Source organism: Carlito syrichta, unplaced genomic scaffold (genome assembly GCF_000164805.1).
Source record: "Carlito syrichta isolate Samal-C Ts95f unplaced genomic scaffold, Tarsius_syrichta-2.0.1 Scaffold313175, whole genome shotgun sequence".
Classification (NCBI taxonomy): Eukaryota; Metazoa; Chordata; class Mammalia; order Primates; family Tarsiidae; genus Carlito; species Carlito syrichta.
The window spans coordinates 588,034-600,622 of NW_007257271.1; the positions used below are offsets into that span (position 1 = coordinate 588,034).

A 12,589-nucleotide genomic window follows, 5' to 3' on the forward strand; every position below is an offset into this window, starting at 1 on the left:
CTGGAGTGCAGTGGCCGCTCTCGGCCAACGCAGCCTTGACCTGCTGGGCTCCGGCGATCCTTCCGCCTCAGCCTTCCGAGTAGCCAGAATTACAGGCATGCGCTACCACACCCAGCTTATTTTTTGATTTATTGTAGAGATGGCTGTAATATATACATGCATGTATAGCTGTATACTTTTGATTGTGGTTGCTACTCCTGATAACTCTTGTCTCCTCAGCCGCACTTACAAAATTTATGAGACCACCATTGATATGAGACTATCTAAAGTTAAAAACAAAAACACAAACCCTTTAACTAAGTTACTTGTTACACAGTGAGACAGAAAAACAGTTGATATACATTAACTTTTTCAAGTAATGTTATGTACAGTTTATTGCCAGTATATGCACAACAGTAAGCATAGAACTATAAATACACAATGTAACAGTAGAAAACAAAATTGTTACAGTAAGAGGGAGAGGATATAAACTATTTTCCTGCTGCTAGAACAGAAACAAAGGGAGAGAAAAGCCCATGACAAATCATCCATTCAGTACTCTTGTCTTAAAATCTTTACATACATTTCTACATTTTTTTCAATTAAAGAAAGTACAGATAACTCTGTAACAATAGCACATTGCTTCCCTAATAGCTATCTGCCTTTCCAATCAAATTCACTTTATGTTAGGATTTAAAAAAAAAAACTCAAGATGAGAAATCATTAGTATCCTGGTTCCAAATTATCTAATTTGGCCTTTCATCAACACTGGTAATTTTTGAAAGTTGGCTGCACATGAGAGGAACAAGTGTAGCAAAAGGTGATTGATTAAAAAAATTTGTTAGAAAGTAACAGAAAATCACCCTTTAAGTAGTTTTCCAAAAGACACTATAGGCAGCAGCTCAGTTAAAAGTATTAGCCCTGACGAGGTAGAGAATTTGAGCCCATTATACAAAGATAGCCTTGGCACCATTTTCTCTCTCATCAGGATCAATGTTTTCAAGTAAGACAATTTCATGGTAAAAGGAAACCAGGTTCCACCATTTAAAGAAAAGGTGCTGGTTGACTCCCATGTCTCAATAATTAGTTTGTTTATTGAGTGAGAAACAGAAGACGTCAAGGACACACATGCACTTGATTTTTTTTTTTTGTCTGTCTCCATTATTGTTTATTCTTAAGTGAATTTGATATTAATAAATACCAAAAAAACAAAAAAAGCATCATTCACAACAAAGATAAACAAACTAAAATAATCCCGCAATAAAACCTTCTATTTCAATAAGTATTAAGAAAAAAACAGGCAGATGATTTGGTGCAGCTTTCTTAAGGGATCATAGGAGGGACATGGTTTTAAATAAAGATGGCAAGATCAATAACCAACAAACAATATCAGTTTTACAGAACTGGCTGATTCTGTAACATTTGTCTTTGAGGCTTTAGTTTTCAAACTATAGATCACCCCAAAGAAGTTGCAACTTATGACACATATCATCATCACACAACAGAGTTCAGCTGAAGTTCAAATGAGTCCTGCTTTGTTTCACATCATTTCAATATTTCTAGCATAGGACATGATACGGAACAAAACTCAAAGTAGCAATAAAAATATTATTCTGCAGTTGAATAAAGGCAAAAAAAAGTTTAGACTGTAAAACTTTTAAAGCTTTAAGCATTCCTGTTTAACCAGCATTAAAAAAAATTTATACAATCATAACACTGGCAAAGGTTAGTGGGAAGACAAAGAAGTATAAACATATGAAATGATGAATTTGATGAAGAATTACTTTGTATTGATCAATTGATGTTAATACTGCTTCTTCCTGAATTTGGAATAACTATCATAAAAGTTACATGCAGACTGAGGATACCCCTCTGTTAAGGAAATACAAATGAAACAAAACAAAAACTAAAACTGGGAAACAACGGTTAAGTTCCAAAAGATATACTTGAGGATTTCCTTTCATTGATGAGGGCAGTCTGTCTGTTCTTTCTTTTGAGAGACCTGGTTCACTTTGATGAGCTTCACTAACTTTGTCCAGAAACATCAGTAGTGGGATCAGCTCCTCCGGTACCTGTCTGTGCACGTTTGATGTAAAGATTCAGTAGCTTCATCTGCAGATTCAAGCAAAACATACATCATTTTAACAAGCTGCTCTAAATTATGATACGGTTCTCATTAAAAAATTATAGCCTGGCATGGAGGCTCATGCTGCCTGTAATTCCAGCATTTTTGGAGGCAGAAGTAGGAGGAATACTTGAGACTAGGACTTCAAGACCAGCCTGGGGAACATAGTGAGATGCCGTCTCTACAAAAAGTCAAAAAAAAAAAAAAAATTGGTGGGTATGGTGGCATGTGCCTGTAGTCCTAGCTACTTGGGAGGCTGAGGTGGAATAACTGCCTGAGCCCAGGAAGTCGAGGCTGCACTAATCTGTGATTGTGGCATTGTTCTTTAGGTCTGGGCGAAAGTGAGACATCTCAAAAACAAACAGAAATTATATACATATATATGCGCTTTGAAAAACAGATTTTAGGTAGGGGTTTGTCTATGCCAGAGTCTCATTTTAGGGGGTTTATTTATATATTTAGTTGGTGTCTCACTCTGTTTCTCAGGCTGGAGTACAGTGGCACAATCACGGCTTACCGCAACCTCAACCTCCAGGGCTCAAGCAATCCTCCTGCCTCAGCCTCCCCAAAGTACTGGTATTACAGGCATGAGTCACTGTGCCTACCTAAACTGGGATTATTATAATACCCAAGTTATTGTTGATAATTACGAATCACAAAAAAATGTTTTTACTGTTTTTGTTTTGTTTGAGTCAGAGTCTTACTCTGTTTCCTAGGCTGGAGTGCAGTGGCAAGCTCATAGCCACCACAGCCTCAACCTCTGGCTCAGGCGATCCTTCCACTTCAGCCTCCTCAGTAGCTGGGACTACAAGTGCACACCACCATGCCTGGCTAATTTAATTTTTTTCCTTTTAATTGTAGAGGCGAGGTCTTGTCAAGTTGCCCAGGCTGGTCTTGAACCCCTGGGCTCAAGTCATCTTCTTGTCTCCACCTCCCAAAGTGCTGAGATAACATGCATGAGCTACTGCGCTGGCTCAAAAACTTTTCTTTTTTTTTTGACTTGGAGTCTCACTCTTGTTCCCCAGGCTGGAGGGTAGCAGCATGCTCACAGCCACCACAGCCTCAACTTGCTGGGCTTAGGTGATCATTCTGCCTCAGCCTTTCAAGTAGCTGGAACTACAGATGCATACCACCATGCCCGGCTAGTTTTTTTCTTTTGTAATTTATTGTAGAGACGAAGTCTTACCAAGTTACCCAGGCTGGTCTTGAACCCCTAGGCTCAGGCAATCCTCTCACCTTGGCCTCCCAAAGTGCTGGGATTATAGGCTGAGCCACCGTTTCCAGCCCCCTTTTTTTTTTTTTTTTTTTTGCTTATGACCAAGTATTCTATCATGTTTTTTCAAATAATGCTGTAGTGATAACATATACAACATGAAACTAAAAAGTCACAATTAAAATAACAACAAACATTTAAACACTATGCATCACACAATATGCTGACTGACATTATCTCTTTATTTCTGCATTTTATAGATGAGGACATCAAGATACAAAATGGCGAAATTACTGCCTAAAGTCACCGGGGTGATAAAAAGTGGGTAAGAATAGGAATCCAGGACCCGGGACCTTAGACCACTATGCCACTGCTATCCTAACAAGAATGTTTCTGGTATCTGGATCACTTTGCAGTCTTCACCTGTATGATATCATGTTTTTATAAAGTCAATGCATCAATGCATATACAATTCTGTGTTCTATATTTTTCATCTAATGTTATTTCAAAATAGTTCTTCCACATATTACTGTCTGCATATGCAACATTACTAGCTGCCTAGTACTCTGACAAAGTGCTAGATTTTTATGGTTTTTGAAGGTTTGCTTTTTAAATATTAATTCTTTGATCCAAGAGTTTTTGCCTGGTGTCCACAGGAATAAGGGGATCACTGAACCCTCTGAAATTATATGTCAAGTTATCAATATGTATTTTTTTTTCCCCTCTTTTCTTACAGTTTTATGAGAATGTATGTTTTTCTTGAAATTTTACCTAAATCTCAGTGGCTTGTAACCCAGAAAAGGTTAAGAACTACTGTTTTAATCTATTTATAACTTATATGGAGACTTAATGTAAGGTGTGCACTTAAACTCATCTTCCTTTATATGTATTTTTATTCTGCCTTTTTGCTATTAAAACATAAATTTGACCACAGTAATGACAACCATTAGGATTCTGCGAAACTCTAGATGAAGCTGAGTGCCTCCTGCTAACTGGGTCACAAGTCATAATTCAACAATCTTAGTTTATACTCATCCTTTAGAAAAAATTTCTTTATCTGGTAGTATCAATAAAATGAGAAAAGCAAGATTTATTCTTTAAAATCTTAAGTACTGCTGGGCTCGGTGGCTCAGCCTGTAATCCCGCACCTTTGGGAAGCTGAGGTGAGTAGATTGCCTGAGCCTGTGGGTTCGAGACCCGCCTGGGCAGGTGAGACCTCATCTCTACAATAAATAAGAAAAATTAGCCAGGCGTGGTAGCGTGCGCCTGTAGTTCCAGCTACTTGGAAGGCTGAGGCAGAAGGATCACCAGAGCCGAGCAGGTCGAGGCTGCGGTGGCCGGGAGCGGCCACTGCACTCCAGTCTGGGCGACAGTGAGACTCCAACTCAAAAAAAAAAAAATAATAATAATAATAATAAAATCTTAAATACTCATCAGAAATTTTTATTTTAACATACCAAGTCAAAGTTGCACATTAATCTGAATCACAATAATAATGGAAAGAGAAGGAGAACAAATATTTGATTATCATAGTTCTCAGGGGAACATTTAAAAGATGTTCAAGGGTTCTATATTTTGGGAGATAAAATCCATTAATAATCTATTTATTCTTTTTTTTTTTGTGAGATGTAGTCTCACTCTGTCGCCCAATATGGAGTGCAGTGGCACACTCAAGAGCCACTGCAGTCTTGACCTGCTAGGCTCAGGCGATTCTTTCGCCTCAGCCTTCCAGGTAGCTGGAACTATAGGTACACGCCACCACACCTGGCTAATTTTTTGATTTACTGTAGAGACGAGGTCTCACCAAGTTGCCCAGGCTGATCTTGAACCCCAGGGCTCAGGTAATCCTCTCACCTCAGCCTCCCAAAGTGCTGGGATTATAGGCTTGAGCCACCACGCCCGGCCCTATTTATTCTTTTTTTTTTGAGTTGGAGTCTCACTCTGTCGCCCAAACTGGAGTGCAGTGGCCGCTCCTGGCCACCGCAGCCTCGACCTGCTGGGCTCCGGCGATCCTTCCGCCTCAGCCTTCCAAGTAGCTGGAACTACAGGAGCGCGCTACCACGCCCGGCTAATTTTTAAAATTTATTTATTGTAGAGATGAGGTCTCGCCTGCCCAGGCGGGTCTCAAACCCGCAGACTCAGGCAATCAACTCAACTCAGCCTCCCAAAGGGGTGGGATTACAGGCTGAGCCACCAAGCCCGGCCCGGCTGTTATTCTTAATTAAACAATACAAAGGGGTAAATATTTGGGTACGGGAGTAGGAAAGGAGTTAGTGGCTATTATAGGTAACTAGAAGCTGTAGGCATTTTCTCTTACAGCAATCTACCATCCACCCCACCACACTGCTGACTTCACCTGTGTGACAAGTGTTAGAGTGCAAACAGAAAAAACGCAAAACAGGAGGAAGGAGAGCAAGTTGGATGCTAACAGCCTGACTGAAAACAAACCAACGCTTACAAACATAGAACTAAATTCTGAAGGATGTACCATGGCAACCATTGTTAAAACACAGTAGCACTACTTACTTTACTGCCAGTGAGTTGACTGAGGTGTGGTTTTAGTTCATCACCAATGACCGCATGAACAGCCACCAGGCAGAAGACACAAGCTTTCCGAACACTGCTCTCTGAATTGTCATAACCCTAGGGAGAGAAGTCCATTGTTAGTACTCCTGGGGATCTGAGAAAACTACTTTTCCAACCGAACAGAAGATGCAACTCACAGACAAGATGTCAAGTGTACTGAGGAGAGAAAAGTTAAGGCCTAAGTTAGTTTTTCAACCTTTTCAGGCAGAGATAGCCCTCCTCTGCTTTCATCTCCCCCATGGCACCCTCCTTCCACTGTTAGCCCTCTTATCAGGTTCTTTCTGACTGAGCCTGGAAAGCTGCACTTCTCTGACTCTGAGGCTATCCCCTCGCCAATCCCCCAAGCAAGTCTTCAGACTAACTCTCCTCAAGCATTTAGCTTTACGGCAGTCAACAGCGCCTCACTATCTAACAGAATCTAAATTCTTTCATTTGGCAGTAAAGATTCTCCTATAACCCAAGCCTAATTAAGCTTTACATCTGTTCCATCCCGGCAATTACTTTCTCAAATAAACTCAGTTTATGTACACTATTCTCTTATGCTTTTTTTTGCCTTTTATAACCTCATTTTATCTTTACATTTTTAAAAGTTTTATTTTAATTGACAAACAATTACACTTATTGTTTCTCTCTGGTGAGAACATTTACAATCCATTTTCTTGGCCAGGTGGCTCATGCCTGTAATTCCAGCACTTTGGGAGGTAAAGGTTAGAGGACTGCCTGCCTTAAGCCCAGGGGTTTAAGACCAGCCTGAACAACTTGGCAAGACCTCATCTCTACAATAAATTAAAAAAATAAGCCGGGTTCGGTAGCTCAGCCTGTAATTCCACGCCTTGGGAGGCTGAGGTGAGTGGATTGCCTGAGCCCGCGGGTTTGAGACCTGCCTGGGCAACTTGCGAGACCTCATCTCTACAATAAATCAAAAAATCAGCCGGGCGTGGTAGCGCGCGCCTGTAGTTCCAGTTACTTGGAAGTCTGAGGCGGAAGGATCACCGAAGCCCAGCAAGTCGAGGCTGCGGTGGCCGGAGTGGCCACAGCACTCCAGTCTGGGCAACCGAGTGAGACTCCAACTCAAAAAAACACCAAAAAACCAAAAACACAGGAGTGTGCCTGTAGTTTCAGATATTTGGAGGCGGAAGGATCACCAGAGCCCAGCAGGTCAAGGCTGTGGCAGCCTGCAGGTCGAGGTTGCAGTATCTGTGAGCATGCCATTGCACTCCAACCTGGGAAACAGAGTAAGACTTTGACTCAAAAAAGTAATAATTTCTGTCTAATCTAAAAGTTAAAGATTGTTTCAAATTTTAAAAATAAAACTACATAAAATACAATTTTTAATTAAAAATTATAAAAAACTGGTTGCAGTGGCTTACATCTATAATCTCAGCGATTTGGGGTGCTGAAGTAGGAGCATCTCTTTTTTTGTTGTTTTTATTTTTGAGAAAGCAGGATTTATTGAGAGGACAGAAAAGCTCCCACAGCGGGTGGGGACCTGAGAGGTTTGCCCAGGAGCATCTCTTGAGGTCAGGAGTTAGATTATAGCCTGGGTAACATAGCGAGACCCCATCTCTGCAAAAAATGAAAAAATTAATTGGTGCACCTGCAGCCCTAGCTACTCAAGAGACTGAGGTGGAAGAACTGCTTGATTTTAGAAGTTGGAGACTGTGTTGAACTGTAATCACACCACTATACTCCGGCCTAGGCAACAGAATGAGATCCTGTCTCTGAAAAAACAAAATAATGATAAGTTTGTAAAAATCTTATATAGCAAAAAATGAACTAAGATTGTTAGCCTTTACCTCCTGCTTGCATAGAGCCTAAAGATCATTCAGAGGTCCATGCCTACAGTCCTCTAAGCTCTTTTCTAAGCATACTTCTGGTGGGTTCCCTGGTATACGCAGTAGCCCTGCAAAGCCTTTATTTTACCAAGCAGCTCCTTCCTCAGCCTCCTCCTTCCCAGACTTCTCTGTTTGCACTTGCTTCGTCTGCTCTTCCTTGCCTCCCATGGCTATGGGTAGTACACGATTTCAACAGATGCGATATGGGAAGCCACTTCAGCATGAAGGGAGGTGAAATAAAGGCTAGTTAGTCTCTGTGCCAATCTCTTGTGGAATGCCAGAGAGAAATGCATAGCCACAACATTTTGAGAAAAGGGTCCATTTTGTCTCCTGGTACCAGCAAGCTGCCCCATGAATATGGGCTACAGTTTCCCAGGCTACCCAGCAGGGGGAATCGTAGGCAGTTAAGTAACTTTTTAATTGAATTTTAGCAGCCTCTTTATTTTATTGAGCACTCTCTTGGTGGCTGTAAGTTTTTGGTTACATCCTAGAGTTCCTAAAAAGTTTATCTATTCATTTCTGCCAGTTCAATGGTGGCTTAAGTGGAGGGATCAATTAGCAAAGTTCCCTACACTGCCATTTTCTATGACATCACTCCTTGAATTAATTTTTATATATGGTGTGAGGTAGGGGATCAACTTAATTCTTTTTCTTGTCCATACCCAGTCATTCTAGCACCATTTCTTAAAAATACAATTCTTTTTTTTTTTTTGAGTTGGAGTCTCACTCTGTTGCCCAGACTGGAGTGCAGTGCCCGCTCCGGGCCACCGCAGTCTCGACCTGCTGGGCTCCGGCGATCCTTCTGCCTCAGCCTTCCAAGTAGCGGGAATTACAGGCATGCGCTACCACGCCTGGTTGATTTTTTGATTTATTGTAGAAATGAGGTCTCGCGCCCAGGTGGGTCTCGAACCTGCAGGCTCAGGCAATCCATTCACCTCAGCCTCCCAAAGGTACGGGATTACAGGCTGAGCCACTGAGTCCGGCTAAAAAATACAATTCTTGCTAGGCATGGTGGCTCTCATCTGTAATCCCAGCACTTTGGGAGGCTGAGGCGAGAGGACTGCCTGAGCCCAGGGGTTTAAGACCAGCCTGGGCAACCAGCCTGGGTGAGACCTCATCTCTACAGTAAATCAAAAAAATCAGCCAGGCATGGTGGTGTGCGTCTGTAGTTCCAGCTACTTGGTAGACTGAGGCAGAAGAATCTTCTAAGCCCAGCAGGTTGAGGCAGTGGTGGCCGTGAGTGTGCCCTGCCCTCCAGCCTGGGTGACAGAGTGAGACACCAACTAAAAAAAAAGCAAAACAGTCTTTCCCCCAAAATTGACTATAAGTATGCAGTTTATTTCTGGATTCTATTCCACTGATGTATAAGTCTATCCTTGTGACAGCACCACATTGCCTTCATTACTGCAGCTTTGTAGTAGCGTAGTAAGTTGTGAAATTGGTAATATGATCTCTCCAATTCTGTTCTTTTTCAAGTTGAATAGATTCCTGAGCTTCTTTAAATCTCTAACAGTTGTTAACCTCCTCTTTTCCTTTATTTATATCACTTCTTTAATAAAGGACTTTGGCAATTTTTCTCGTAGAATTATCTACATTCTGAATTTGACTGAATATATCCTTGAGAACATGTTATTCTATTCTCTGAACTTTCTCTAAACTGAGTTAAACCTAGAGGCTTGCCTAGATTTAGGTTCACTTGTTTTAGGAAAGAAAAAATTTTTTGAGTTGGAGTCTCTGTTGCCCAGGCTGGAGTGCAGTGGCATGCTCACAGCCACCACAGCCTTGACCTGCTGGGCTCGAACCCTTGAGTTCAAGCAATCCTCTTACCTCGGCCTCCCAAAGTGCTGGAATTACAGGCCTGAGCCATTGTGCCCGTCTAGGAAAGAAAATTTTATATGGTGGTATATCTCACTGAAAGATACATAATGGGCCAGGTGTAGTGGCTCATGCTTAGAAACCCAGCACTTTGGGAGGCTGAGGAGGGAGGACGGCTCGAGGCCATGAGTTCGAGACCAGTCTAGGCAATATAGTGAGACTTTACCTCTACAAAAAAGTTTAAAAGTTAGCCAGGCATCATGGTGCATGCTTGTATTCCCAGATACTTGAGAGGCTGAGGTGGACGTGGGAGGACTGCTTGAGCCCAGGGGGTGGAGGTTGTAGTGAGCCAAGATAGCATCACTGCACTCCAGCCTGGGTGGCAGAGTGAGACCACCAACTCAAAAAAAAAAAAAAGAGACACACACACACACACACACACATTTAGTTGTTCCACCCTCAGTGATGTTAAGATTGATTAGGAGGCTCAAGTACTGATAATCTAACTCCTCCATTGCATACCTTTACCATCATCATTTCACCTAATGATTTTAGCATCCGTTGAAAATCACTTCATACACATCCATTGTTTCAATGGGGCCCCAAAATGATAATTTCATAAGTCAGCAATTTCTTCTGCATTTACTAGCTGAAATTCTTCTAAAAGTACTTTATCTTATCAAATATACGGTTATCCTGAACATAGGATATGTAGGTTATGAGCTTGGATTCTTTTTTCTCTTCTTCTTCAGTGGGGATCTTACTGTGTCATCTAGACTGGAGTGCAGTGGCAAAATCACAGCTCACCACAGCCTCGATTTCCTGGGCTCAAGCAATCCTTTCACTTCAGCCTCCCGAGTAGCTGGGAAAAGAGGTACATGCCACCATGCCTGGCTAATTTTTTTGATTTCTGTAGTGATGAGATCTCACTATGTTACCCAGGTTGGTCTTGAATTCCTGGGCTCAAGCAATCCTCCTACCTCAATCTCCCAGAGTACTGGGATTACAGGTATGAGCCACCACGCCAGGTCTTAATTCTTTCTGAGTTAATGTCCTATTAACCTTTAAAGTTGGCCAGTATCAATATAACTTCATGAATTTCACTTTATAAATTTAGTGTATTTTCTGGCCCAGGCATGGTGGCTCAACCCTGTAATCCCAGCACTTTGGGAGGCCGAGGTGAGAGGACTGCCTGAGTCCAGGAGTTCAAGGCCAGCCTGGACAACTTGGTGAGACCTAGTCTCTACAATAAATAAAAAAATTAGCTGGGCATGGTGGCACATGCCTGTAGTTCCAGCTACTTGGAAGGCTGAAGCAGAAGGATCACCTGAGCCCAGCAGGTCGAGGCTGCGGTGGCTGTGAGCATGCCACTGCACTCCAGCCTGGGCAACAGAGTGAGACTCTGACTAAAGAAAACACACACACACACACAAACCAATTTGACGTATTCTCTGCCGGGTGCAGTGGCTCACGCCTGTAATCCTAGCACTTACGGAGGCGGAGGCGAGAGGACTGCCTGAGTCCAGGGGTTTGAGGCCAGTCCAGGCAACCTGGTGAGACCTCATCTCTACTATCAAAAAACAAATTAGCCAGGTGTGGCAGTGCATGCCTGTGGTTCCAGCTACTTAGAAGGCTGAGGAAGAAGGATCACCTGAGCCCAGTAGGTCGAGGCTGCAGTGGCTGTGAGCATGCCACTGCCCTCTAGCCTGGGCTACAGGTGAGACTGACTAAAAAAAACAAAACAAAAAAAACCTGATGTATTCTCATTCATTGTAGCATCATCATCATTATGATTATTGATTATGATTATTTGGCTCTCAATTAGTTTCCTTGCTTTCAGATAAGATCTCCCAGGCTCATTTTTGTACATTTATTGTTTCATGTCTGGAATCAGTCATTTTTCCAAAGATACCTGACTCCTTTGAGTGAAAAATGGTATTTGGGTATCCCTACCACAGCCTAGATGGTAGGTATGTTCACTATTACCAGGCTGATGATTCAGAGGATAGGTCTAGGAAATACTTATGGAGAGAAAAAATTAAGTAACAATATTATCCTCACATATTCAATTCGAAATTAAGATTTACTTCTTTTACTTTATGACACCATTATTTGCTTTATGCTGATTTATATATATAGGTACCAATGTTATTCCTACTAAAAAATAACCATAACAATATTTTTCCTAACTATGAATATACTAAAAGCAGCTCAAGATTCTTTGTGGGTTTTGTCGTCTTTAGGGTATATTCCATTAGAGAATTATAGTAAAAAATTCCTTCTTGAGGTTGATTGCTGTTTTCAAATTTACCTAAAGCTTAATTCTCCCTTATAAAAAGCTTTAAAAACTTGGATTCATGCTATTTATTAGCTTTTGTTGTTTTCTTACCTTTTTTAAATATTATTATTTTTTTGAGTTGGAGTCTCACTTTGTCGCCCAGACTGGAGTGCAGTCGCCACTCCCGGCCACTGCAACCTCGACCTGCTGGGCTCCGGCGATCCTTCCGCCTCAACCTTCCAAGTAGCCAGAATTACAGGCATGCGCTACCACGCCAGGCTGATTTTTTGATTTATTGTAGAGATGAGGTCTCGCCGCCCACGTGGGTCTCAAACCCGTGGGCTCAGGCAATCCACTCACCTCAGCCTCCCAAAGGCACGGGATTACAGGCTGAGCCACTGAGCCTGGCTGGGGTTCCATTTCTATAAGTACAGTGTATATCCTGATACAAGGAGCTGAGGAGAGCAAAGGAAGCACCCAGTAGACTGGGGATCACGGGAGGGAAGGCATCTCCAGACAAGACTGAGGGTGGCTAGGAGAAAGCAGAGGGACAGGCAGCCAGAACTCAGTCTGCTACACACATGCAAACAGTCAGTTGAGAAGCCTTGATCTGGAACTCAATGCTCTGAGGTCTGTGTTTTCAAAATGACTGCACCCTGGGCTCACTCAAATGAGGGAAAAGAGATATGGTTGGTCTCCTTCAAGTCTCCAGAGTAGCATGGCCCACTAAAAAAAATAAAAATAAAAGAATGGGATTG

The 12,589-nt window shown here is 42.1% G+C and overlaps 1 protein-coding gene across 7 annotated transcripts in view; it reads right to left on the minus strand.

Moving 5' to 3' along the window:
• Window positions 1–342: 342 nt before the first annotated feature.
• Window positions 343–12,589, minus strand: part of CLASP2 (cytoplasmic linker associated protein 2) — a 207,754-nt gene continuing 195,507 nt past the window's right edge. For all 7 annotated transcript variants that reach the window (XM_008070162.2, XM_021718618.1, XM_021718620.1 and 4 more), the window contains 2 exons: window positions 5,844–5,960; window positions 343–2,091 (listed from right to left, as the gene is read on the minus strand). In XM_008070162.2, coding sequence (XP_008068353.2) covers window positions 2,005–2,091; window positions 5,844–5,960 — 204 coding nt within the window. In that variant the 3' untranslated portion in view covers window positions 343–2,004. The remainder of the gene's footprint in view (window positions 2,092–5,843; window positions 5,961–12,589) is intronic.